The sequence below is a fragment of the Excalfactoria chinensis genome, chromosome 19, assembly GCF_039878825.1.
Source record: "Excalfactoria chinensis isolate bCotChi1 chromosome 19, bCotChi1.hap2, whole genome shotgun sequence".
In the NCBI taxonomy this organism is placed as follows: Eukaryota; Metazoa; Chordata; class Aves; order Galliformes; family Phasianidae; genus Excalfactoria; species Excalfactoria chinensis.
Genome location: NC_092843.1, coordinates 2,589,632 through 2,617,457, shown reverse-complemented (window position 1 = coordinate 2,617,457; position 27,826 = coordinate 2,589,632). Strand labels below are relative to the sequence as shown.

At 42.9% G+C, this 27,826-nt stretch overlaps 2 protein-coding genes across 9 annotated transcripts in view; one reads left to right on the top strand and one right to left on the bottom strand.

The window, feature by feature from the left end:
• COL26A1 (collagen type XXVI alpha 1 chain) overlaps positions 1–2,770 on the bottom strand; it is a 131,415-nt gene extending 128,645 nt beyond the window's left edge. For 6 of the 7 annotated variants that reach the window (XM_072353762.1, XM_072353764.1, XM_072353766.1 and 3 more), the window contains exon 1: positions 791–1,084. In XM_072353762.1, coding sequence (XP_072209863.1) covers positions 791–942 — 152 coding nt within the window. In that variant the 5' untranslated portion in view covers positions 943–1,084. Of the gene's footprint in view, positions 1–790; positions 1,085–2,632 lie in introns of those variants that run through there. The other variant, XM_072353768.1, reaches the window with a different exon arrangement.
• Positions 612–15,286, top strand: IFT22 (intraflagellar transport 22). 2 transcript variants are annotated; one of them, XM_072353770.1, is made up of 5 exons: positions 612–672; positions 12,503–12,582; positions 12,669–12,758; positions 13,111–13,313; positions 14,219–15,286. In XM_072353770.1, exons 4-5 carry the CDS (start codon positions 13,136–13,138, stop codon positions 14,365–14,367), a joined length of 327 nt encoding a protein of 108 aa, XP_072209871.1. In that variant the 5' UTR covers positions 612–672; positions 12,503–12,582; positions 12,669–12,758; positions 13,111–13,135; the 3' UTR covers positions 14,368–15,286. The 2 variants fall into 2 exon arrangements, with proteins under 2 accessions (XP_072209871.1, XP_072209870.1); XM_072353769.1 differs by lacking the exon at positions 612–672 and adding an exon at positions 12,138–12,202.
• Positions 15,287–27,826: the final 12,540 nt, after the last annotated feature.

The following is a 27,826-nucleotide window of genomic DNA, read 5'->3' as shown; positions in this document are numbered from 1 at the left end:
TGAGCCCAAATGGCCAGCGCTGAGCTCAGCCCCCCGCGCAGCAGCACAGCTCGTGCACGCCAGCTATTAGCAAGGGGAGGAGGAAGGGGTAGAGACAGGATGGACGAGCGCTGAATGTTAAATTCCCAAGTTCCCATTTAAGGGAATTGCAGAAGGGAAGAGAAAAAAAAAGAAATAGTGAAATTTAAGAACAACTGGAATCAGGTTAAGCCACTCTCCTGCTTTATACAGTGCGGCTCATTCATCTCAACAGCTGTTTCACCTCTAGAGAAATACCCAGAGAAAACACAGGGGAGGGGGAGAAGCCTCAATTGTTTGCTCTGTTGAAGCAGTACGGTTCAGTAAATCAAAAATGATTTATATCAAGTTTACAAGAAGCTGGTTGGGGAGGGAGGGGAGAGGAGCACGAGCCTGGGTTTTAAACAGCCATCCGAAAGCTGCAGCTCTCGAGGGGAGATCCGCAATTAAGGTTCTTCCTTTGTTGAGCTGAACGAGACTTCCCCGCAGCCGAGGGCTGTAACAGTTCCCTCTGCCGGCATCCCCCGGGTCAGGAGGTTTCACAGCGGCGCAGCGCCGTCCCCTCCCCGCGGCAGGGACACGGGGAGGGGCTGCAGGTTTCCCCCGGAGCTCGGCCGCCCCGCACCGCTGTCTCTCCGTGCCCCGCTCCCACAGGTAGGCGGCCTCCGGCACGCGTTGTGATGGGGCAGCCCAGGTCGGGATGCGGGGAGGGACGCGAGCAGCCCTCGCGGCTCCCGGGCCGCCGGCGGAGGGGGACCCGCTTCTTACTCACCGGCGACTGGCGAAGCCGCTGCCCGGCGAGCCCGAGCTCTGCTCGGGGTAGTTGTGCTGCAGGGTCGATGCCGGGAATTGATAAAGGAAGCCGGTCCCCAGCGCGCATCCGTGCAGGCAGCAGCACCAGGACAAGAAAAGAGCGAAGTGCATTTTTGCACTACGAGGGGTTCCCCCCCCCCGCCCCCCTTTCTGCTCTCGCTCGGCGGGACCCCGATGCCGCCCGACTCCGCTCCCCGGGCCGCCCCGCTCCGTCCACGCGCAGAGCCCCGGGGCTGCTGCTGCCCGCGCGGGGTCCGGGGCTGCTCAGGGCGCACAGGGCGCACTCTCAGCCCCGGATGCCTTTTCAAATTTGGCGAGGTTGGCCCGATTCCGTCAAAGGGGGCGTGGGGCTTCGGCGTTAACCCTTGCCAGGCCTCTCTGCAGACCCCGCCGCAGACCCTGCGGGATGCCCCGGCTCGGCTCGCGGGCGGCTGTGAGCGAAGATCATAAGGTCCTGTGCTTCCCTAACGTAGAGAGAGCCACGTCTAGGAAAACCCACTGCACCCCAAAACCAACCAAGTTGGTGTCGGCTGCTGTGTTTGAGTGACAGCATTTACACAGGTAAAGAAGGACATAAGTACTGTGATATGCCTCATTCACAAGGCAGCCAGTGAAAAACGAATCCCTGCTTCTGTCTGGGCATCCTGCTCATTTAGGCATCAGACATAAGCACCCTTTGCCAGCACCTCAGGTAGAACCCCACCTCACCAAGCACTCTGACAGCACAGAGCTCAGAAAACTGCTCCTTTGGCTCCAGACACGCTTCTGAAAGGACATGGGTGCCTCACAAAGGCAGTGTCCCCAGGTGGGAGCCAGCAGGAACTCACTCCCTTCTTTGTACATCAGCTGAGTTTCAGCTCAGTACCCCTGAACACCCTGTGTCTAATGATGGTGTCGCAGACCACAGTAGCTGCTCCTTCAGAGCACCCACAGCAAGCAGCTCTGCAGGAACCCAGGCTCTTTGCACCCACTAACTGCACTGCCAGCTCATCTGAACCCAACCCATGCGGTGGGATTTCATTTCTGAGAGCACACGACTGTGTTTCTAAGGCTTTTCCCTTCAGATTTTGCAAGTTCACAGCACCCACCCTGCGCCTCAACTGTACAGCCATTCACAGGCAGTCTTGATTCAGCACTGAAAGCAGACCTGGTCTTAAGGGTGTCCCTATGGGGCTCAGTAAAGGCAGAGACCTCTTTCTACCAAAGGGGAAGCACAATCCCTGCAAGATGCCATAGCTGCAAGGAGACCCCAGCAAGATATTAAGAAAATAGCTGGGTCTGTCTCCTTGGGTGAACACCTGCCCTTTTCCCCACTGTGCCCACCTCCACAGAGATAAACAGCTCCTGGCTGGAGCCTGTAACCAGACAAGTTTAGACTGCAAATAAGGCATGGGGTTTTTGAACAGCCACTCTCATTAATCACTGAAGCAAATCACACAAGAAGGAAAGGATAAAGTCTGCAGGGCAGCTCAGCACAGCCTCCCTGGGCTTACCCCACATTTGCCCTCAGAGCATCCCAGAACACAGACTGGTGCAGGTGATGGATCAGCACCCTCTGGGCTCAAAGGGAGCTCCATGGGTCTGGTCCAGCAGTTCTAAGTTACCATCCTTGTTTGGAAGCAACCACTGTTTGCTTATAAAAATCCCCCAGTGCCTGGGGTGTAAGAAGGTCTTCCATCCCCAGTCCTGGCTCACATCTGCCACAGAACCTTCCCCTGTTTCAGTTCCCTCAGCAAAAGAAACTTCTCCCTTCCTTTCCACTCAAAAGAGTAACCAAACCACACAGCTCCCAACAACTCACCCAAGGGCTCTTCAGCCACTCCAAGCCATTTCCTCAGCTCAAGCTCTCAAGGATCCTCTGCTCAGCCTGACCTGTCTCTCCTCTCAGTAGGGCAACAAACCCCAAGTGTGCTTCTCTTAAAAGCACACCCAGTAACTGCCACGCTTCCAGAACACTCCACAAGACTGTGAGTCTCCACCGTACTTTAATCAGGGTGATCATCTTCAGCTGTGAGTGATCATTCTCAGCTGCATGTGCACGGCCAGCCTGGGCGCAGCTGTGCCAATCTCCCATTCCAGCAGGTTCTGCAGCTACAAGCTTTTTTGCTGGAGGCATGTTTAGTTCCCTGTCCTGACAGGCTGGGATCAATCATTTTTCAGTATTTAACTGTACTAAATAGCACCAGTGTCTTTGTGATCCATTCTCCTGGCTTGAGTTAGTTCCTTTGAAAGCCGTTAGCCATCTTTAGTTCTTAACTCTCCAAGAAGGTTTTATATTTGGTTGCATGCAAAGTTCAGCACTTCAGCCTCCACTAATTTTGCAAGACACTAAGAGGGGATATTAAACACAGGTGATCAGATAAGACATGATTCTGGCAAATCGTTAGAGACATCTGTAAGAAGCTAATTCTATTCCTGTTTCACCAACCCAGAGGCTGAAGGTCAAATGACTTTGCTAAAGACTGTAAAGAGCAAAAGGCAGAGCCAGAAACAGAGCTCAGATCTCCAGGCTTCCATTACTCCTGCCCTGTCCCTAATGTCTGTTTGCTCCTATTCTGTATGACTGACTTAAGATGAAAATGAAGAATTAATTTCCAAGCTGTTTTTGGAAGGAGAGAAGAAAGGGTGATGTTGTCTACCGTAAGGGGAGAATTAAATATGACATTTCATTTTTAGTCCTTTGGATATGCGTAATATAATCAAACACAATAGCGGTAATAAATGGATATTTTTTCTCCCTGTGGTGCTTACGAGTGCAACATATTCTAACAATTTCTCAAAACTATGTTGATAAATTGGAAATGCAGTGATGGAGGTAACAAAGACAGCCAACAAAAACATCATTCCTTCAATTTATCACAGGGACTCGTTTTGAGAAGAGAACACATGAAATATGAACAGCCCAATTCGTACAAACCAGACGTGCTATATTTCAAAAGATAAAGCTACACGTTTGATGCCTGCGCATAAGTATTTTAATTAAAGACTTGCCTGGACAATCAGGCCATATAAATTATCTGGAGGTATTTCACAACTCAGTTCAAGATAGAAGAAGCAGGGATGCATACTGGAAAGCCACAAAGCATGCAAGCACTGGGAGGAAATAGTGCAGAGACAGAGGTCAGGTTTTTAGTTTACCAGCTCTATTGGCTTAGCTTTGCTATCATAAAGAAAAGCAGTCCCAGAGGGCCCTTCCTCCTGCACACTGCTTGCTTTCTATGCAAGTGATGGTCTTGAGCTGTTATGTCAGCAGACCGATAAATTGGACATGTGTGGGCACATGAGGTTTCACGTGGTTTGGAGCACTTATCAGCTTTCTATAGTCCATTTGGCAAACGTTAAAAATGACTTGAAAAAAAAAACCTTAAAGATTGATAACAATATCTATAATCTCTTTAAACATGCACTGCATGCAACAGCCAACAAAGTGGAGACGATAAAAGGAACACTCAGTGTTTATTTGTCCTTATTGTTCAGCTGAGAAGGGAAAAACAGTGGTGTGATCGAGCAAAGGAGGGATTCATTCTCTGAAAGGTGGCTTAGAAAGGTAGAAACTCATTGTCATATCTCTAAGAGTGAAGTCCAACCCAGGGCTGTAATGCCATCTCAGCTGTTCAGCATCACTCAGTATTACAGATCAGTACCAAGATGAGACCAAAGCAAAAGCAGCTTTGTTCTACATAATGAAACCTTGTGGGACTTTTTTGTTGACTATTGCATTAACACCTGCTAGAGTGAGGACACAAATAGAAGTAGGCAGGAAGGACTGCAAAAGGTGATTAATTGCTCCTTTTCCCTGCTAGAAGGCAGGATCTATTATACATAGATGGCTCATGGCACACATTTGTCTGCCTTGTTCTGAAACCTCCCATGGTTTTCTGACAGTGTGTACCAATGCTTCTCTCTTTATACTGGTGTTTTTTCTTAACATCCAACCTCAGCCTGCTTTATTGCAATTTAAGCTTGTCATGCCTTACTTTTATCCCCACCAATGTGTAGTGCCCTGCAGTTGTCCTTCATTAATTTTGCCTTTTTTTTTTTTTAATCACATCATATCATCAATTTGTCAAGATCATTTGAAATTTTAATCCTGCCTTCCAGTGTTCTTGCATCCAGTCCCAGCTTTGCCTCATCTGCAAATTTAATAAGCATTTTTCCCTCTGCCATCACTGAGATCACTAAAGAAAACACTGGAAGGCTGGTCTTCACGTCTATATCCTCAAATTAAGATCATTCGCTGTTTGTTAAGCATTATTCAGTCCCTGAGGGCTGCCTGCTTCCTTGATGCTGCACAGGACATCAAGACTGATCTTATAAACTCTCTAAGCTGTGGGCTATCTTGAAGTTTCACAGTAACACAAAGTACTTTAAAACACGCAGTGAAAGAAGCTATCGGGTGTCAGGCTGTGATTTTCAATGGTGTCACTAGAAGTAAGAAATCTGTATTCAGTGGCATCCACGCATTCAGCTGGTTTGGAAATCCATCCTGAATCATAGACTCCCTCCGAATATTAGAGAAGTGGGGACTTCCATGAGCAAAGAATGTTTCAGATTTGGACTATGGCCCTGAAATCCTACTGCTTCTCTCAACCTCCTCATAGCTCAGATTGTCTGACTCAATCTCCCCACTACTGATGGGAGTCTGAGTTCCTTCTCACAGCGTACAAGTCATACAAGAGGGAATGGGCTCATCCCCTTCCTGACAAAAGGAAAAGTAAATGAAAGAAGTAAGAAGATGTATCCAGAGAGAAGCATACTCTTGCCTGCTCCTGTACCCCACACAAGGTGTGCCCCAAGCCCTGTTTCTGTCCCTGTGGAGCCAAGAGACAGAAGAATAGGGAGGCAAGTGGGGAGCGTAGAATGCCTTTCCTCCACAAGTCAAATCTTTCAGTATCTTCCAACCATATTCTTCCAGATTTTATGTGTTGTTTTTTTTTTTCCCTAGCCTCCTGGGAACTCTCTCTGTTGCCCATGATGATGAGGCTTAACCAGAACAGTTTACTTTTCTTAGCTGGCTTTCACAGCCCCCTAGAAGTTGGCTATGGTACTTTGGAAGTCAGAAATGGTTGCACTGTAGCCATTGAGCACAACCTGACAACCGTCTGTCCTCACGCTGCAGAATTCTTGCCACTCAATGCCTTCCTGCACTATTGGACCTTATCACCCAGGATGTAGGATGCTCCATTTCCTCTGTGCTGCAAGTGTTTTCCAGAGCTTGCCCTGGCCTGGTTTTCAGCATCTCTCTGTGTTATTGGTAAACAGTCAACCACAATACAGCTATCATAGCCATATTTTCCTTCCAGCTCTATCTTCACCTTATTCTGCTCCAAAGCTTCTGGCTTCAAGGGACCCCACCAATAGCTGACATTACATATTTCCTGAAGCATTCATGTGAGCCTCTCCCTTCTCTGTCCTCATTCTTTTCACAAGATCCTGCTTTTCAAATTAAGTTTCCTTGTTTGCATCGACTTTGTCTGATTCAATCTGATTAACCCCCTCCATTATTTTAAAATCACCAGCTGAATCACAGAACTTTTTAAACAAGATAATACCAAAGCTCTTCAGTCCCGCTATGGAACTCAGACCTGAAAGGCACAGTGTTATTAGTATTCTCCATGCTTTATCCCCTTAATCTCATCTTTCTTAGGTAGAGCGAGCAGCACTGAAAAGAGCACTCAGAAGCAGAACTCACCAGTGTTTTATGTAGGAACAATAACACCTCTTTTGATATAAATCCCATCCTTGCCATAATGCAACCCAACATCCTGTTCAGTGCTGGGGGTCTGTTTTTCTACAGCTGTGTGTTAGGCTGAGAGCTCCAGGGATTGTTTGAAGAGAGTATTCTCCAGATTTATCCATTTACCATTATGAACCTTTTGCTCCATTCGTAAACCTCAGCACCGCTCAGTGGCGTTGTCTCGCTCCTTAGCCAGCTCTCTACCTAATCTCTCTTGAATCTGTCAGATTCCTCTGTGGAAGCAAGAAAAAGGCAACAAAGGTGCTAAACATGAAAGAATCTCTGTGGGTATTAAAGGCTAAATTCACTGCAAGCAGCTGGATCCAGGTATTGCTTGGCTACGCGCATATACATTCATGCTAGTTTTGGTGTTCACACTGGACTCTGTTGTCTCTAATGGATACCACGTCTTGGTATTGACTTGCTATTCAGAAACCACCCTTCCTCCAGGGCCTCTGGGTGGTTTCGTCAAACAAGCTTTAGTTTAAGTACCTTATTGAGCAGGTTGTATGCAGATTTCCCTCCTTCACTCATTTCCATTTCATAAATGGAACATTTAAATTGTACTCCTCAAATATTCCTCTTCTTTCACAGACCTCTTTTTCACCACAGCTCTTAATTTCCCAGCTTTGTCTTCTGCCTAAGAAAGACCAAGCTCTCTACAGATGCAAAACCAACTCCTAATTAATCTCCTGAGCTTACAGGGGTCTATCACCCCTCATTCCATCAGGTCCTAGGCAGGATGGATGGATATATGGGCTGTAGGGAATTTGATTCAGATCCCTGATCTCCTGTAGGAGATATTGGGCAATCTCTCAGTGACACCCTTTACAACACAGGGTTTGGTGCTTTGTTCCATTTTGTGGGTATTGTTAGGACGATAGGAATGGATTAAAAAATAGCATGGTATTAGTAGCAGAAATAATGAAATGAGAAGAAAAAGAAGAATGAAGGTGAGACATCATCTAAAGTGCTGAAATCGTTCTTTTCTTGGCAGAAAGAAAATGATAAAGTCTGTAAACTGGCACAAAATGTTTAAGCCGACTGTTGCCCAAAAAAAGAAATAAAACCTTTTGACCAGACTAAGGAGATTTTTGGTATGCAATGAAATGGGAAGACAAGACGATCAGCCTCACTGTGTGCCTGGAAAGAAGTGACTCAGAGCAAATCTTTTTTGGCTCCATTCACATCGTGAATGTTTAACTCTAAGATTGTTGTGAAGAAGCCAGCGCAATGCCCCAGCTGTAGGGCGATGCACTATTTTGCATTGAAAACAGGTGTTCAGCTGGCTGGCTTTCGAGCAGAGCACATTAGATTTGTCCCAGATTTTCCGTACATGATCTCTAGGTAATACTTGCCCTTTTTTAGAAGTTTCAAGAAAATTAGATAATTATTTTCCATGTTCGGAGGCTTCCCTGAGCTGACTGACAAGATGTTTGAAGAGCTGAGCTGTAGGTTGGGTGGAAAAGAGCCTGGCCAGCTTACAGGGGAGTTGAGTGGACTTTGGAAAAGGCAGTTCTGGAACAGCTCTGAGAACAACCAGAGCTTGCAATGCATAGCTAGGCACACTGCTGTTACACTGGTGATCAGCTGAGGTGCAGTCTGTGGCTGGGGAAGAAGAGAGCAACCAGCCTTGATAACCCAGCCATCCATTTCCTTAATATTGGAGCTGTGTTATGTAAAGAACTGCATTAACTGGAACCCTCCACTGTGTTTATTCATTTTAAATGGCTTTGAGATACAGTTTCTTTAAGAGATCCGGTATAATCAATCTCCATTGTTCTGTATATATTTGCAGAAGATATCAGCTTCGTTAAAATATGGCATGCTATTAATAGCAGTAAATACACAGTGTTAAGCCTTAAAATGTAATGCAATTAAATAAGAAATATGAACCTAAGGAGGTTAAGTGCAGTCTACCAATGACATTTACATTTGATTTGAATTAAGAAACACACACGCACAGAAATAAAGGGCCTCCATATATACTTGGATAACAGGAAATCCCCTGGATGTAAAAATAGTGAATTTAAGAATGAAGAATATAAAGGTCTAGTTCAAATTAAAGATTTTATGACTGAGTACTCCATTAAATCTTTGAACACTTACAGTAAAGTGTCTGGAACTCTTCCAGTCCAATTCTTTATACTCTCACAAGTGACAGATTATACTTCTGAACTTAGAGAGCAAAAGAAAGAAAGAGTGATTATATCAATCCATCTAAATCTGGAGCTTGCTAATTAAGATGAAAACTATAAAAACCTGTGCTTAGGTGAAGCACAGTATTTTTACAACCCAGCTCAAGACAACGTCACTACCCGCGCCAAAAGAAGAATATTTAAGTTTTCAAATGATTGAAGAACAATAAAATAGTGAACTACTTAACACCACATGATCAATAATCTCTAGTAAATAGGAGCACTGACTCCACTCCCACTTGTAGGAATGCACAGATCTTCATTTGTAACAAGACCACGCTGGCAGGCCACGATCACACCAAAGTGCCAACCTTACATGAGTGTTTATAACCATAAGATATTAGCGAGGACCTTTCAGGTGAAGAGCTTGCAAGTGAGGCAAGCATAGGAAACTAAGATACTTAAGATGTTTCCCAGGCTTCAAAGGGAATTGAGGCACAGTTATCAGTACTACAGTCTTTACGTTGAAGGTGTAGGATTAAGCATTCATCACTGCATTAAGCAAAGCTGCAGGGACTGGAGATCTTGTTCCAGGCTCCCCCAAATATACTAATTACTGGTATAAATGTGTTGTCCCTACTGGAAAGCTGCCAAGGGTTAATTGAGTCTGCAATGAAAACAAATGTGAGACGTTAGAAAAGACGGCTGATTTGACCCAGGATGTTAGCAGAAATATAATGCCTGGAAGGACTGTGGGGTTAAGAAACTCCTGGCCTTGGCCATCAGCTCCAAAGCAACATGTAAGTCAAACAAAGGAAAAAAAATGAGAGAAAACAAAACCTTCCTGTCAGTAGGATGTCCTCTCATTTAGGACCACAAGGCAGTCCCTCCAAGGCAATACATGCTTTTTTGGCTTGCTTTCTATGAAGGCATTAAGGATCCGTCCTTGGGTGAATAAATAGATCAGACTATTAATAAACGCAGGCTCTTTTGCAGACCAATAGGGGTGGCAGACACATCTGTCAGTGGGAAACAAAATTTACTTTGAAACTTTGTATTCAAAACAAAAAAACATACGGGTCTAATAGAAAAGGTTGCATGAGCTCCTTTGAAACACAGTTATCCCTTGTTTGCCTTGTTTTAGTCATCCAGTGCTCTTTACCACCTATGAAACTGTTACTTTTACCACCCAGGCACCAAGGTTGTTTTATCCAGTTCAATAAAGCTGCTATGCCCTCTTCTATGAGCAAAGAGCACCCAGCACATCCCTACACAATATTCCTCACCACCAGGTAATATTTCTCTTTCATTGCTCTCGATAACAGATATTGAGAATGCCAAATTTAAGAGGACTGACTAATGGTGTAATTGTATGCCTGCTTCAATGCAGCAAATATCTGCAGTGGCTGAAAGAAATGGCTCCACTTTATCCCACTTAGCCACATCCCCACAGGTCCTTGTTACCTTCTCTCTGTTAGCAACAGGTTTTTGTGCAGCACAGATAGCTGCTCCAACTGAAAACTGCTCTCTCTTTTCTTTTCAGAGGGGTCGAACCAGTTTTCAGCTGAAAACGGTTCCCTGCTAATTGGGACAGGACTAAATTGAAAGCTGGGGTTGGGCATGGAGGCAGTGCTGCTACTCTGAGCAGGCAGTGACATGAGTTTGTGCCAGAGGAAGATGAATGCATCCACAGCACAAATTAAGAGCCCAGATTGTCATCAGGAAGGAAAGATTCTCCTGAATAGATGCTTCTTCCAAAGGGTAATTCAGAATACCTCAACCAGAAGCCTAAGATTAGACAGCATGAATATGACAAAACCACGATGGCTTCGTATGGTAATTCCCACAGAGCTGCAGCTCTTTTTATGAATGCTTTAGCTGAAATAATTTTGCTTCATTCATTTTTTCACCCTCAAGGAAAAACTGAAGCTTTCCTCTGCTATGGGAGAGAAGACCCTCTGTTAGCTCCTCTGCTAACACAGTGAGCATCTGTGGGTTCTCTCCTCTCAAACACTATTCTTATAGGGGATCTCCCTCTGATAAACCAGCAGTCCCAGTAGATCATGGCAAACAATCCTGTGTACCACGTCTTTAGAAACAGTGCTGTTTGGAATGGATCAGTTTGGTCTACCTCAACACAGGCAAGTTAACACCACATTATCCAATGTACCAAGGTCACCAAGATCCATCGGATGATCTGCTTGATCCTCATCATACCAAAAAGAAAAAGAAGGGGGGGGGAAAAAAAAGGAAAAAATAATATTGGATTCTATACAGAAATCTGAGTGCTCCAAGCTGGGAGCTGTAGACCCGACCACTCACAGCCCACCCACCTACAGATCAAGATGGACTGGAACAACCTCCTCCATGAGCCAGAAAAGCGATGGGGGCTGGGAGGTGGGAGGAAGAGTTTCATATTTCATCTACCACTTTTAATAGGAAACAGAACATGGTGGAGGGTTGAAAGGAAAATGGCAAATCCCTGGAGGTGCCGAGTGTTGGCCTCTCAAGTCAAAGCTGTCAATCACACCGAGTCCCCTCCAACTCGTACTTCTTGAAGGGAGGGAACAAAAGAAGGCGATGGACCGGCACGTTTAGCCACTAGGTGTTACTGTTGCTCCACAGAAGCTCAGAGTAACAAAAGCGACATCTATTAGAGGCCTCGTAAACAGTTTTAGCTTAAGATTTAAAACCACCAGAGCTATATTTTCTCTAGATTCACGTACTGTGAACCAGCAGATTAGAGCACTGGGATGTGTTGACTTGGAGGGGTCTCTGACTTGGAGACTCTTACCTGCAATTCAAGCAGCAGGCACCACATATTATGATAAAGCAATCACTGCATCTCTGTGTGAATTCCCACAGACATTTCTAGAGCAAAGAATCATTTTACTAACATATTATTAATAACCTGCAATTGCTTTGGAAGGAAGGAGGAGGATCTGTCCGCACAGGATCACCTGGAGATCATTTTTGCTTGCCTTACTCACACGTGTGCCTTCACAAACCACAAACACACAGACAGAACCAGCTCCCAGCCGTCTCAGCGAGAGCAGAGCAGCTCTGGCTCACATTTAGAACCCGCAGTAAACATTTATGTTATGGGAACACACTTAAAGGCCCTGTTTGAAAGCTCGTCTGAAAGCAGGGCTGTACCTGGGCACCAAACAGCTCTGGAGCAGCACAGCTGTCTGCCAGATGGTGAGCTCGGGGCTGCTTTGTTTTATTTAGCTGCCACTTAAGGCACGTTCTGGGGCCACCCGCTCCCCCTCAACTATCGCTTCCACCACACAACACCGAGTACGCAGAGCTGCCCACGTCGTCCCGGGCGGCCCTGCTTTATGCTCAGCCCTTTTACCACGTGACGACAGCACAGCCAATCGCAGCGCACCCTCCCTCTCCCCCCTCTCTCTCTCCCCACGCGGCCGCGTTGCTAGGCGACGGGTGGGCGGCCGCCATGTTGAAGGTGAAGGTGTTGCTGGTGGGGCCACGCGAGGTGAGGGAGCCCCGATCTCGGAGAGCCCTGCGGCCGCAGCTTGTCCTCGGGGCTTCATGTAACCCTTGGGGATCCTCCCCGGGATCTGAGCCTGCCTCTTGAGGGCCGTATTTCCCAGGCGGGGCCTTCCCAGCTTGCTGGAAGCGCCGAGATGTGGAGGCTGGGAGCAGAGGGGCAGGCCTGTGTGCAGTTATGTCAAGGGAGGGCAGGCTGCTGGGAGCAACCCCGTGTTATTCTGTTCGTTGTGGCTTTGGTGCATCGAATTCATACGGTTGTCTTTTATTTTCTTGCATGTACCAGTCTGGAAAATCCGTGTTGGCAAACTTTGTTTCAGAAAGCATAGAGGGCATTGGCAGCTATGTCCCGACGCAAGGAGTAAGGTGAGCACAGCAGTGTAGGCTGAATTAACCCGCCGCCTTGCAGAAGGTGGTGGTGGATGACATCGTGTGCCTGCTTGTGTTCACAGGATCCTGGAGTATGAGAAGCCGAACTTGAATGGGAACAGCAAGGGAGCTGAGTGTCGATTTGAGCTGTGGGACTGCAGCGGTGATCAGAAGTAAGCCGGCATTGCTATTATTTCTTCTAGGTTATTCAGTTCATACTAATCCTGTTTACGCAACGTTCTCATGCATAAGGCCCTGAAACCAGTGATAGAATCAGTCATAGAATTGTATGAGTTTGAAGGGACCTTTAATGGTCAACACGCCAGCAGTGAACAGGGACACCCACAGCTCCATCAGGTGCTCAGAGCTCCATCCAGCCTGACCTTGAGTGCCTTCAGGGATGGAGCATCTACCAAGATACGTTGTTGAGGTGGGGAGAAGAAAACTGACAAGTTTGAATGCATATTTCCATTCTCCAGCTATCAGTCTTACCTCTTTTTTCTTACCATGCACCTCTTTTTCAAGGTTTGAAACATGCTGGCCAGCTCTTATGAAGGATTCTCATGGCGTCATCATAATCTTCAATCCTGAGCAGCCCAGTCACCTGAAAGAAATCGAAATGTGGTACTCCTGTTTCGTGCAGCAGCAGCCACTGCTCGATAGCCAGTGTCTCCTTGTTGCACATCACAAGCCAGGCAGTGCAGAGGACACAGAAAATCTGTCCTTAGGTGAGAATATAGAATATGTTGCTTAGAGTTTTTTTCTGTTGATCTCTTAGTCTTTGAAATTGGCCATACCTTGTGGCTTTCATTTTTCATTTCTAAAAACATTAGAGTGCTTTGCAAAACAAAACCTTTGGATCTCAAAGGGCACCTAGAAGGTAAGAAATGTCCTTGTTTCCCAAAAGTGAAAATAAAGACTAGAAACATTTGAGTGATTTCTCTCATGCCATGCAGTGAGTGTGCAACTGAGCCAGGCATGAGAACTGATGACTGCAACCAGATATAATCATCAGTTTATCTTATGCAGAATGTTACCTTCTGCTTACTGACGTTTTTGAAGCCACTTAAGCCTGCATTGTAGTGATCAGCAGACTAGGAGCCCTTTGTACTACAAGGTTCATGATCTTCCTCTTAAAATTATTATAGCTGTGTTATTATATGCAGCACAATTATTTGTGTCTGTTTTTACAAGTGAGAACATGCATTGCCTCTGGACAACCTATTCTGGTTTTCAAACAAGTTCTTATTATAAGCATTAATATATTAATACATATTTAACATAATAACACCATTCTAATTTTGATATAATTCAAAACTCTTAGCAATTCAGTAGTAAAATGCAATTCAATGCTGAATTATTTAGTTATGCCTAATTGAATGTGAGACCAACGCCAATACTTTGAGCCTTAATTATAACATTTGAGGAATTTAAACTAGAAGCAAGTTCTTGTTTGTCATGCTAACCAGCTATGCTGCATTTCTTTTTCACTTTATATGTCATCTGGGGTATGAGACATCAGATACTACTGAATTCCTGCTGATGTTTTCAGCAAGAACTGTCCCATGACATTGATCATGAGTGCTGCATTTCTAAAGGAATATGCTTAACTATTTTTTTCTTGCATTCAAAGCTTACCCATTGAACAAGCTGAAACTAATACATTCCAACTTAGAAGAAGATCCTGAAGATGTTCGGATGGAATTTATGAAATACTTCAGAAGCGTTATCAATTTATTAAATGAGAGCAGAGAGAAGGAAGAAATGTCAATTATTTCGTAACACTAGAAGAAAGTAAAGAGAAAGGATTGTTTTAACTTTGTAAGCCGTTCTAGCAACATCCTTTGCAAGAAGAATTTGCCAGACTATAAATGCTTCAAAGAAAATAATGCATAATTTGTAACTTGACCAGGAGAGCCAAATGCTGACATCAGATAAACTGTGGTGCCAAAGAGATGGCTGCGCATCCAAGAATTTGGATACCTTTAAGTATGTTCAGTTTCATTTTCTGTCAGATGTACAGGAAGGTATTGTATAGCGTGTTAATGTGGACCAAAAGATAAAGATATTGTTTCCTCACTTACAAATCTGTTTTTGTAAAGGTGGTAATTGAAAGCATGACAGAACTTAAGGTTTGTGGAGTTGTGTTGAAGCATCATAAAGTGTTCATGTTAGCTCTGTTCCTGGAGGAGTGATGCTTTTGGAAGTCAGTTGAAATTTGATGGGAGTGGAGATCTGAGAAGCAGTTGTTGGTGTGGAATCCATGTTTTAATAATAACAAATTCTCCTTCCTGTCCTGCATCTGAAGAGAGCACGTTTCATAGCTATTGCTCTGGCAAGTCAAAGTTGCAGTCTTTCTCATGACAGCTTTTCCTCTACTGCAACAAACTCACCCTCATCGGGGACAAGGCATGGGGTCACGCTGGGAGAGAAAGAATCAAAACCTCAGTGCAGTGCAATTACTTTGGCCTATTCCTGGAGCTCCAATAAGCGGGAAAATAAGTGCTGCATTTTTCAGAGGAGGAAAAGCTGCTTCAAACTTGGATTACTGTTCCCTGTTGTACTGAAATAAGTGGTTTCATAGATGATTTACTTTCTGTTTTGTTTGGTTTGCATTCATCCCTGTTCTTAATGTATTCTGCTGTGGAAGGCATTTTTTGTAATGTAATACTAAGGCAATAAAATTGTTTTTATAATAAAATTGCATCCTTTTTTGTCCTCAAAGGGAAAGTGAATTAAGTTCTTGTATGTCTTATCAACTTCCTTAATTATTAGCGAGGAAAGCTGTGATAAATTTGTAGTATGTTTCACACTTACTAGATCCAACGAGAGAAGTTTGCAAATAAATGGCCAAAGAAATGATGAATGAAAACCAGAAGAATGTATCTATACTGCCACTTTTTAACCAGGGGACAATTTAAAGTAGAGAGGACCTGGGAGCAGGAACTGCGGAAGTCCTTCATCAGCATCCCATCTTACCTTGTTCTGCAACTTGCTTTGTGAAGTGTTAACAAAAAAGAAGAGAAAGAAAGAACCACTTAATGTATTTTAGTTCAAGACAACAAAACTGAGTGTTTGGGTTTTTCAGTCATCTGGGTTAATCCATCTGCTACTCTTAAAATTCTTTCTTCAGTAATTAGTAGACTGTTCTTCTGCAAATATTCTCCATCTTCCAAGGTGGCAAGAAGAGATGTCTCCAAAATCTACAGTTATTTACACATCTTTCTCCTGGCATTCTAACAGCGTGTGATGAGGAAACTTTGGTGAGCAGTCAGGGTGTGGAGTCCTGTCACAAACACATTAGCAATAGCAAATAGTAGCCCTGTCACAAACATATTAACTAGTAGTAGAGTCTTTTCCTGGCTTCCTCAAAATGCCCCAAACTCCTCAGGGCAAATCAATAAGTAAATAAGCAGCATTCCCTCTAGTGAATTCAGTCCACTTCAGTGGGATTCCCAATAGCAGTCTAACAATGACTGACTAGCAGCTCAAAATCAATGAACATTTAGGTTCATTACTAGGCTCTTTATTTAAAACACAGGTATGTGAGGCAAAGGATTAAAAGAAGATCTTCCAAACAGTTTTAAAACTAACATAATAAAACATACTGAGCTAGGCTTTACTTCAGAGAATTACAATTCCAACTTGGTTGGTACCAAGCATGCAGGGCGTGAAGCTGGTGTCAGTAACCCACATCATTCTTTTCTTTATTGCTTTGCATGCTCACAGAATTTGCTGCCCCAGCTTCTTTTCATTGTCTGCTGGCTCTTATTCTGCCATTAATACTAAAAGCTCCACTTGATTCTGAGAAGAAACAGAGAGGTACTGAAAGGAAACACCAGTGAGAGTAAAGGTACCGTGAAAGAAATAAAGTAAAATAAACAGTAAGAGATGAAAGGAAAAGGTTGGAAGGAAATAGAGGGAGGCTGGCATTTCAACATCTACATTTTATGTCTATGACTTTTGAAACAGCCAGGCTTTATTTGTTTGCAATCAATGTCTTAGGGTGGTCTATTGGAGACAGTTATTGGAAAATTCAGTCTAGGTAGAGAACAAGTTTTTTACACATTGCCTTATTTTTCCTGGTTGCCAGCTGTGTGGCAATGGAGCCAATTTTAAAATATACTGTCTTAATAAACTCAGTTTCTCCCAACATGTGTATTTTGATGTGCACTGGTAAAGGTAATTGTACTTGAAATTCAAACCAGTGCTTGTGTTATGTCAGAGCTGAAAAGTCAATGATGAACTTCCCTATCCTTTGCCTTGTTTCATATCAAATGTTAACTGTGATCTTCATCAGACCATTTAGGTTGTAAAGGGAACAACCACTTTCTTGGTCCTACTGGCCACACTGTTTCTCATGCAGGCCAGTATACCATCGTCCAAATACATCATTCTGTATTAGAGAAGGGAAATAATTTTAGACAGAACAAATGGCAGATCCCTAGATTTGACTTTATATAATCCAGAAAGGCCATAATATTTAATAACGTGGATAGTCATTCACAAAATCTGTCCAATACATTAATTTCTGCTGTTGCTGAAGAACAGAGTAGATGGGTAGGCTAAAATTAATCCTCAGTATTGCAGTAGCTTCTGAGAAAGAACTTATCCGGAAGTCTCATGTGTTAATGATTAATGAAAGAGGTCCATAGGGACGTCCAGTTAGAAGAAAGGTAAGAGGATGCCAGATGCTGGACAAATATACGTTACATCTCTACCTCTGTGCTTTGCAGCCTGGCCTTCCGCTGCTATCAGTAAATCTGCAGAGCTTCAAACAGTTCCACAGCACAGTATTATCCAGACTGGGGTGTGCAGCCTCATTTGTTTGCCTGAAGCTGTGTGGTTAATAAATGACTCTTCTATGTCTCTGTCCACATTTTTGCTTGTGAGAGCAAAGAATTACCCAGGCAAGTGCAAAGGAAACCAGGAACATGAGGTAATCAGCCACAAGTTATGCAGAAGTCAGTTAGCTGTCAAGCCACAGCTTTAGGGAGGAGGAGAAGTAACTTAAGAGCAGAAGGTAAAAGCAAATTTACAACAGAAGTGCTGCATCTTAACTCTTCCACACTGACATCTTACCACCATGGCTTTAGGTCTGGAAAAGCTTTTAGGATGACCTTTCCAAGAAGTAGAGGAGAAAGGAGAGAACCAATGTAGTCTGTCAGTTCTTCCAAGCAAACATAGCCTTCTCTAGCTGACCTCAGTCCCTCAGATTGAAGTTTGTATCCTCTTTCCCTTCTGCCAGCATCTGTGCACATTCAAACCCTTACTTTGTATGAATCATGCACAAATGGAAGCCCCTGAGTTTTATGTTCCTTTGAGTGGTTCGTTGTCCACATCGGAACAAAATGGCTATTAGGTCCTGCAGCTTTTCAGGGGTCACCTGCATTGATATGGTCTGGGCAACCTCAGGTGGAATCAAGACACAGGACTGGGCTTTTTCCCTAAGCCACTAATTAACAGAACACTTAAAATATTAATTCATTCAGATATGTACAGCCTCCAGAGCGCAGTATCCAAAGACAACAAGAATATGACAACCTTGCAGTAAGGAAACAACCTGTCACTTACACAGAGGCTATTCAGACACACTGTTTTGTCCCTTGGCACTAAGTACTGGTAATGCTGGCAGCTTACATCCTTCTATTTGCAATGTAAAGAAATGAATTTCAAGGTTTTTCTGCTGTCTAACATTACGAAAGGGTTTACAACTAGAGGCAGACTCTTCTGAAGTTCATGCTCATCTCCCCTGAAAATAGTTGTTATATCATTGCTTTGGACAAAAAGTCAGCATGGAAATTTGATAGGGAGCAGTTAGAAGAATTCTACAGGACATTAAAAGCAAAATGTTAGGACTGTGGAGTCCAACATAGAAGGTTGAAGGCTGTGGCTCTCTTGCAGACTGGTGATTTAAGATATTTAAGCTCTTCAATCATAAAATAGAGTTGGCTCAGGTTACCTCTTACAAGCTGTTCTCTACACACGCAAAATATTATGAGGCTCAAAACTACGATGACAATGAAAGCAGTTACAGACACTGCAATCCAGATGTGCGGCTTCCAGGGTAAATATCATACTTGTTTATAACCAGACTTTGGGAGTAACAGCAAAGCTGAATGAAACACATTTGGATCTTACCAAAAAAACAAAAAAAAAACAAAAAAAACCAAAGCTTTCCTTTCAGGCTCTATATTTTGAAGGCCAGGCCTTTTGTCTCAGTTGTTCTCAGCAGCATTGTTCTAATGGACACAACGGACACAAAGAACCCTCTGTTCTTATTTTTATTACTGAACTGCCAAGTGACTATGAGGAAGTCACACAGAGCAACACATTCAAGAGTGCCTACCCATACTGCGTTTTTGTATGCTCAGCTTAAATTATGAAGGGAGTCGATGTGCAGATGCTTGAGGAAGCAGCTTTAGGAGGCATCCAGGACCTCTTAAAATCTGATCTTGAAACTACTCAGGTTCTCAGCAGAAGCACCTTGCTTTGGAAGTCACTTGTGAGTATTTCCTCTATCACTTCTCTGGAAGTCATCACTGCTAAAATACTTCACTGATGCAGCAAAGAGTCCTCAAATGATTGATTTACTTTTTTTTTGAGAATTTGCTTTTCTTGAGATGCCAGAAAAGCACTCTAAGACTCACAATAGCTTTAATCAGCACTCCTCATGCACTCAGACACTACTGCACTTGTGAATAAAAGATCCCATATGCTACTACTCCAAGCAGTTCAGGGGGTTAAGACATGTATGAAGCAGGCCAATTGTGGGGTCAGCTTTATATTTTTGCATTGAGCAATGCAGGGGAGTATGTTTTTTACTTAGGGTAAGATTCCCCCTTGAGTGACCAAGGCTTGAATAACTATATACTTCTTGAAGTATTATTATTTAAGCAGGTATTTTCTACAGAGGTGACAGGGAACCAGAACATCAGCTCCAAACTTCTTTGGACTTTGAAAAGCTTGGATTCTGATTCCTAGTCTCCAACTGGAAAACAGTTGCGAGAGAAAGGCTTTATTTATACATATGCTGAGGACGTAAAGCAATTTTATCAACTCATGGTAGAAGAAAGGTAATGCAAATTCCCTCACATGAGTCTCACTTTATCGAGTGTTGTCTGAGTATGGTCACCAGAGTTTCTTGCATAACTCTTAGGAACAAAAAATGCCCTTTGTTTTGCAGAGTTACAGTATTTCTGCCCTTCTTTGTAAGGAAAGAGTGTTTATTTCTCCACTAGCTTCATGAAATCTATCTAACTCCTGGTAACATGTCTGTGAGAATTTGCTTGGAGGGACTAATGGACAAGGGCACACCCTCCTTTGCTATGTTACTGTTCCATGAGTTCCAGACAAAAGCATTTATTGTGGTTTGGCAGCAATCATCTATTCCTAAAACCCTGGGACTGCATTGTTCTCTGCCTGTCAAAAGCTGATTTAGTACCTATGGGCACAGAGCGCAGGGTTCATCTTTTTAGGAAGGGTCTTCAGGCTTTCTAGACTGCTAGCGTCACCTCTCACAGCCAGTAGGACCACTTGGAGAAGCCACACTGTGGTTAACTATGAAGAGGAGTCCTTCAGTGAAGCAAAAGGTCTGCCTTGCAACAAATATTGGAGGATTTTTATTCTGACCCTACGTTAAATGGTAACCGAGTAACCAACTGCCAGCCCCATAACAACTCTGCATCATTAAATAAAGACATGTCCTAGGGAAAATACTGTTAAGGCCCCCAAAGTGTTTTGCTGTGTTTGGAAGTCTAATAATGGCAGAGATGTCTGACTGGAACTCCTACTGATACAAGGGTCTTGCAATTCTATCTGTAGCTAAGATAATGATCCTGAGACCTACACAACGCTATGAGGAGGCCTTTCTTCTACTCAGAATGGCGTATCTTTACTTTTAAAGCAGATCATTAAAAGTTATATCTAATGAAAAATCCATCTGTTTTCCATTGAGCATACACTTGGCTTTTTTCTTCTTTTTTTCCCTAAGATTGCATGAAGTTCTGCAGCACACAGTGCTGACACCTTCAAAATGTAGCAAGACAAGCAAGCTCTCAATGCAGTTCCTTTGTCCATGGAAGTTAAATATTGGGTATATCCAGATCTACTAACATAAAGCTGAACTTTGGATCTTTGATTTCTCCAGGAACTGTGGAGAGGTGTGCAGATACTAAATGAACAACCATGTGTCCTTCCTCCACACTTACCTGTATAAACATGGAAGTTAAATGTGTGGCACCTTTTCCAACAAGGTCCCAAAAAAATGCAATCTCAGCTGGTCCATAACAAGAACAATGAAAGGATGCTTTAATGTGCACTCAACAGGGAAAAAACCCCACTTAATACTTTCATACAACTTTACAAATAAAACATATCCTATACGACTGGTCACAAATTGCACAGAATCAAGCAAGGTCAGCTGTGGGAGCACAGGTGAGAGTAATTTAGCTGTGCTCCCAGAAGGGGTGGAGCTTGACTCCACCTCCTTTAGATCTCATTTAAGGACTGACCACCACTAAAGCAGCATCTCTTGGAGATTGCTTCTTGGTGGAGATTGCTTCAGCATTTCCCTGTGAAGGCATCTATATTGGTGAGTCCTTATAGATGATCTTTTCAATATCTGTTACCATTTTTGTATCATTCCACCTTATGTTTGTATACAAGGACAAAATATTTCAAAAATGCTTTTTTTATGTTCTGTTTTTGTAAGAAAATGAGACTCTCTTTTATCTGTATTGGACACCACAAATAACTCCAAAACTTGTACATAAACTGCATTCAACTTTGATAGGGGGTGTTGAAGATATTTAATTCCAGCAAATTTTGTGAAAATAGATGGTCAAAAAGGCAGGTTATTTATCCTTCACTGAAGAAACTGGCTAAATGTGAACTCAAATCCCATTAAACATCAGAGAATCCATGCTGAAACACAATCCAAGATACAAATCTGTAGGAAAAAAAAGACTTCACTGTTTACAGAACTACTTGTATTGAATGAAACTACAGAGAGATAACATCAGTACAACAGAAACTAATCAGCACCACTCAACAAGCCTTTTGGAAGCAAGTCAGCAAACACATATGCTTCAATGGAACCAGAGCCTCATGTGACAAGAAGCTTATTAGAGACCCTGTCTCTCATTATTTTGTTTTTGCTTATAACTTCCCAGCAAGAATATTCAATATTGCAAAATAAAGTGGTTTCTTTCACAGACCATCCAGAATGAGAAAGAAATTGGGCCAGACATTCCAGATACTGAAGAAATTGGTGCCTGTGGAGCTATGGATTTCTACCAGGAAAATATCTGGCACAAAATAGCATTAAATATGAATAACTTGCTTCTCTTTCCTCTTACCACTTGTGTGAGGCAAGAATAACTTCACTGAAGTTTGTTTGATGTACAAAGCCTGCAAAGAGAAGAAAAAAGAAGAAAATCAGCTCTTTGCACATACTGAGACTCAAAATAGTTTATTTCCTCAATAGCATAACCTTGTGAGCTGTTTTTCCTGGTTGCTACATGTCAGACAGTTGCTTCATCATATTGTAAGTGCAGCTTAGGAATTCCCATTTGATTCTCTTTTGTGGCTTTGGTCAGAGATCCAGGAATCAGGTAAATTCTGGGTATCTGCAACATCACTGATCTGAAAATCTGGCCAGGTGTGGAGCCAAGGCTCAGGAAGGGTAACAGGAGCTCAGTGTACTCAGCCTTTCTTAGCTTTTCTTTAAATATTTCCTAATGCTAAAAAAAAAGAATTATTGAAATAAAAAGTATAAGAGCCTGCCCTTATGATGCACAGCAGTGGCTCGTGATTTGGAAGACAGGCTGAGGGTTTCTTAAGTATGGGCACTTGCATCTGTTGTATGGCATCGGACATGCAATGTGACAACAGCTTGCATTTTCCCTTCTCACTCTTCAACTCTGTGGGACTTTTTCTCGCCCATAAAGCAGGACTGGCAGTAGAATCTGTCAGTGCTGAGCAGTGGGATAGCATTCGCTCCCCCTGGCAGGGAGATCTTGCACAGATGCATCCACACCAGGTCCCTGCAGTGGGCAGAGAAGTTTTATATAGACAAAAACTGCCCAGCAGGGTTACGCTGCACACATATCAGGAAGGACCTTCTCTAAATCTCTGGGCAACTGCTCCTTTTTCTACCACCTCAAGCACAGATAAAAAGCCTTTCAGGAGCATTTTAAATCAGTGTTGTCATTTCAACTCCACAGATGCCAAAAGTGTTTTTTTTACTCTTTGCTCTACTGATTGCCAAGCTCCAGCAAAGGGAATATAATGGGTTACACCAAGCAATAAACCATCCTCTGCTGGCTCTAGAAACAGGAAAGTAAGAGAGGGAATGCAGAACTGGAACAAGGTATAGACCCAGAGCAGGTCCAAATACTTGCAGGAATTCATTTATCCCAAGATTTGATACCAGATGTTCTATTCATACAACTTTAAGAAAGAGCCACAGAACATTAAATGCTTCTCATGCTTTCAGCATTCAAACCACGCCATCTGGGCACTTCTGCCACAAGGCATAAACAAAACAGTGCTTAATATTAATGAAAGAAACGAGTCCCTCTCTGCAAGCCCAATATAAAAAGGGTAAGAGCAAACACATGCAAGTTGTTCTTGGGAATCCTGAACACAACGGAGGGGCTGCCTTGGATTATAGCATTTCTAATTTATGCCAGCCCAAAGTCTGGTTTTAAGGAGGATGTACTAGTGATGTGTTACTGCAAACATTGTGACAAACTGAAGTACTCTGTAATTTTGATAAAATCATTTTCATAATATATCAAAAAATTATTTGCTTGTTTACCTAGAGCTTTGATAGATAACACAACTCTTATTCCATGAAGAAGCTGCACACTTTTACTTAGACGTTTATTTGGGCATCACTTCATTGCAGATATTAATTAAATGGACTTCTGACCATTTTTAGCCTCACAGAACCCTTGTCCTATCAGCCCCTCCTCCACGGTCTACTAAAATCCTACAGCCCTATGTGATAAGAACTACAGCTCACTGTACTCTTGTGTGCAAAATCTTTTCTTTCTATCATTTTACTTCTTAAAACACAGGGCTTCCCACATTTGTGAAGCTATATGAAAGGCTGTTGATACTGAGCAGGGACAGCTGAAGTCACTTCTCCCTGACTTTCTCAACTGCCAGTGCAACTTTCTAGCCTCTTTTTGCATAGTTCAATAAGAGAAAGGATTACAACATAAGGATCTGACCCAGTTTTCTCTCTTTGCCATAGCACATTCCCTTAATAAATTGAGTTTCCACATATTCTTGCTTAACTCCCATGTATTGCTACCTCTATCTGCTCCTGCTTCTGTCCTTTGCTCCCTAGGTCATCAAAAAATCCAGCTCTTCTTTAGAAGATGCGACCTTCCAGGTTGTCTCACGTTTTCATGTCAGGTTGACAACCTTGCCAGTCTTCCTTCAGAAGTCTCTTCTCTAATTGACTGTAGCCTCTTTTTATTAAGATCCTCACTGGCCCCACCAAGCGTAGCTCAAGTGTGAGATGAGCAGAGATGCTTTCATATCAGTCATTGAATTTTCCTGTATTTACTTTGATTAAACACTGGATGGTGCTCTTTGCACTTTCATGCCAGCTTTAAAAACAAGCAAACTCCTCCTTCTACTGAGAATTGTCAAAATTCCCCAGGGTCAGATAAAGATACATGTCTAAGCCTCAAAATCCAGTGGGAAGAGCATGTTTTGACTACACAGAATGTAGCTTAATATGCAGTGGAAGAAGCTCAGCTAGGTAAGGACAAATGCCAAAGAAAGTGTCACTGCCGATTACACACAAATCCACCAAGTAGCGGTTTTCACATTCCTCCTCAAATATTTTATTTGCTAATTGGCTCCTTATCAGTGTTCTCCATAGCAACAAGAGAGGTTTAAGTGGCATACAGTGGGCTAAGTGACATCATGCCTACATGTAAATGTAACTTGGATTTTGCATGGAGGAAATGATCTGAAGGAGGTTAACGGCATAATGTGAAACCTCCTGTGGTCTCAGTGGAGAAGAGAGCATCTTAATGCTGTATGAGTGGTGAAAGAGTGAGGCAAGAAAGTGTATCCCAGCAGCAAATGTTTTTGACAGAATCAAACTGAGTTTCTGTAGGAAATGAGTTCATTTAATCTCTTTAACTGCTTTTATAATAGTCTTCAGCTATTTTTCAACGGAGGTCAGAAGCCTTTTGATATTTTTAAACATGTAATGAATAAATAAAGGAGAGAAATACATTTTATGGCCAAAAAAGAAAAAAGGAAAAAAGGAAGCTATGGGGGGTATGAGATACACATTCTTTTTTTTCCCTGCTGTGCTGAATTTCTGTGTATTCCTGAACAAATGATGCTATCTCTCTGGGTCTTAGCTTCCCAGTCTGTAAACCTGAGATGATTCTTTCTCTTCTGGCTGCACTAAAATGCTCTGTCTCCAGTGAAAAGTGCCATAAGAGTACAAATTATTTTGTGTGTCTGCATTGAAGTGATACAGCTTTGGAAAAGACATACTGCTAAAATAAAGAGTATACGGGTTGACGACCTTGCCAGTCTTGGCAAATAGAGAAGCCACTGTGGCATCGAGGAGAGATCAGGGAAAAGAGAATAAAAGGATTAATTACAATGGGATGGCGAGATACTGTTGGACCTGCTGTGTCCACCTACTGTCCTATATCCTATATGTGTGATTTAAGTTTGTACTGACAAGTATTTGGGTCGTTAGTCAAATGAGCATGAGCAGAGCCTCAGAAAAGGCTAAGGAAACACTGAAGAGCCCAGGAGGACTGCACCTACATTTTTGGAGCATACAGGAATCCTGCCTGGACCAAACTCTTCAGTTGAAGGATGTACAAGGATTCAGTTCTCTGAAAACCTATTGCATCTCTTCAGCTTGCATGGTCCACTGTTTCTTCAAAGACTGCCCAGTCTTCTTGGCTATCATGATTTAATATCTTCAGAAGATACGTTCTAAAAGGGGCATAGTGAGAGTTAACAGTGGTTGGATTAATAAAACTCTCCAAAGCAAGCACTGCCATTGAAGTCTTAATACAGAAATCTTTTGATCATACCATTTAATACAATGCACATGGGACGATGAATTTTATGGTACTTGTAACATTCCCTCCTTTTCTTGGCAAGTGGAAAATGTAGTCTTTAGAATTTATAGGATATTTGATCTGCTTATGCCTCAGAGGGAGAAAACGGGATAAATGGCCCAATCCTGAAGATCTGATATTGCTCATCTCGTTGTTGTTAATGAACTGGTCTTCTCAAGAATAGGAAGTTGAATGAATGAGACGCTACTGCTGGCAGGAGGGGCTATATGGTTCACACTTCAACTGCTGCAATATGAAATCCAGCATCTCTGCTTAAATCACTGATGAAGACAGAGCTGAGCTCAGGCTAAGCATGGCTAAGCAACAGTTCTTCCTGGGCTGAGCAGGCTACACAGCATTAGAAATTGAAACCACTATGGGAAGGTTGACTGAACCCCACCGCATCCTTCTCTGTACATCTGCAGAGAGATGCAGATAACGTTGCTAATATAGGTGTTGTGAGTCCGAATGTGTTATGGCATATTTTTAGATCTTTTAACCAAACAACATCTAAGTACAAAGCAGGTTTGTTTTGGGCCTCCCTGCAATGACCATTCCAATGAAGTATTGCTGAGCAAGGTTACCCACAAGATTATTCCTCTTAATGTGTCCTTTGTTATGCACACGTAATGAGTTTCTGATTTCTTGGTTATTTTGCAGTAAGAAAAATGGTTTAGTTTCATGGTGCATCACAGTATTCAATGAGTTTGCCCTTGGGAACCCAGAAAGCTTTTGAATCTTAATATAGACATCTCTCCAATGAGATCATTAATGTTCAGATATCTAGATCTAGAGCCAATGCAAGCACTTCAGTTTTTGCCTGCCAAATTTTCTTTACTGGCTTCATTTGCTTCCCATATATTCAAAGAACTGTACCACATGGAATCCTTTAAACAATCGATGGGATAACATAATTTTTCAATTGAAAAGGTTTTTAACCACATAAACTGTTCTAGGGTTTACTAAGAAGTTACCATTGCAAATAATTCCAGACCGAATTCCTTGCATTGCAGAACAACTTTTGAAGGAAAGAGCATAACCGGTTTGGGATTTTCAACCAACCACTTTATGGTTATACTTAAACGAATGTAAATTATCTTCAAAAGCTTTGCATTAAAGAGAAAGGACGAAAGTCTACAAACACTCATATCCGAGGAACTAATACTTAATGCTAATGACCCATCAATCTCAACAAGAGGAAGATAAATGTTTAAAATCTGGGAAACTCTGAATACTTTCTTACTTAAGCTATTTATTTGCTTAAGTAAAAAACTGAGAAAACTGAGAAAATGTGTCTTGCCACAATTTGATAGCAAGGTCTACAGAAATGTGGCCACAAGTGAGGGGTCAGGACAAAGTCCTGCGAGACTCCGTTTAAAAATGGTTTTAGATTTGCTCTCTACAGCTCCCTGAAAGGAGGTTATAGCAAGGTGGGGGCTAACCTCTCCTCCCAGGTAAGAGCACAAGGACAAAAGGGAATGGCCTCATGTTGCACAAGGGAAGGTTCAGATTGTTCTTCCTTGTTTGATTGAAGGAAATAGTTCTTGTCAGAAAGAGAAGTGATGCAAAGGTACAGCTGCCCAGGAAGATGCTGGAGTCAGTCCCTGGAGGTGTTCAAGAAACACAGAGATGTGACACTAAGGGATGTGGTTTAGTGGGCAATATTGGTGGTAGGTAGATGGTTGAATTAGATGGTCTTAAAGGTCTCTTCTAACCTTAATGATTCTGTGGTTCTGTGATTCTAAGCCCCAAGAAAAGCCAACCAGGAGAGAAGGATCGTGTCCCTGACAAGATTTGGTATCACAGTATCCATTTCAATGTTGTTCTCGGTGATTTTCTATGCACCTGAAGGCTGTACATCTCCTTTGGTATTAAAAAGTAGAGCACAGATTTATTTACCTGCTTAGATGGAAGGACTGACAGCCTCCTCCCCCAGCACAGACTGAACTGGGGCTCCTGGTGGGTAGGAGGTCCTGGAAGGGGACAGGCTGCTTTGCTGCCCAGCCAGACCACACCTGCACCAAACAGCAGAAGGGCATTTTGTGGGTGTCACTACCACGAGTACCAACAGCTAACCACACGTCTATACGAGCTGACCGTCCCGCAGGGCAAGGGTTCGGCTT

Coding starts and splice junctions, on each gene's coding strand:
- IFT22 (XM_072353769.1), top strand. CDS start 12,164: ATGTTGAAGGTGAAGGTGTTGCTGGTGGGGCCACGCGAG. Junction 12,759..13,110: donor GACTGCAGCGGTGATCAGAA/GTAAGCCGGCAT, acceptor CTCTTTTTCAAG/GTTTGAAACATGCTGGCCAG. Junction 13,314..14,218: donor CACAGAAAATCTGTCCTTAG/GTGAGAATATAG, acceptor TTGCATTCAAAG/CTTACCCATTGAACAAGCTG.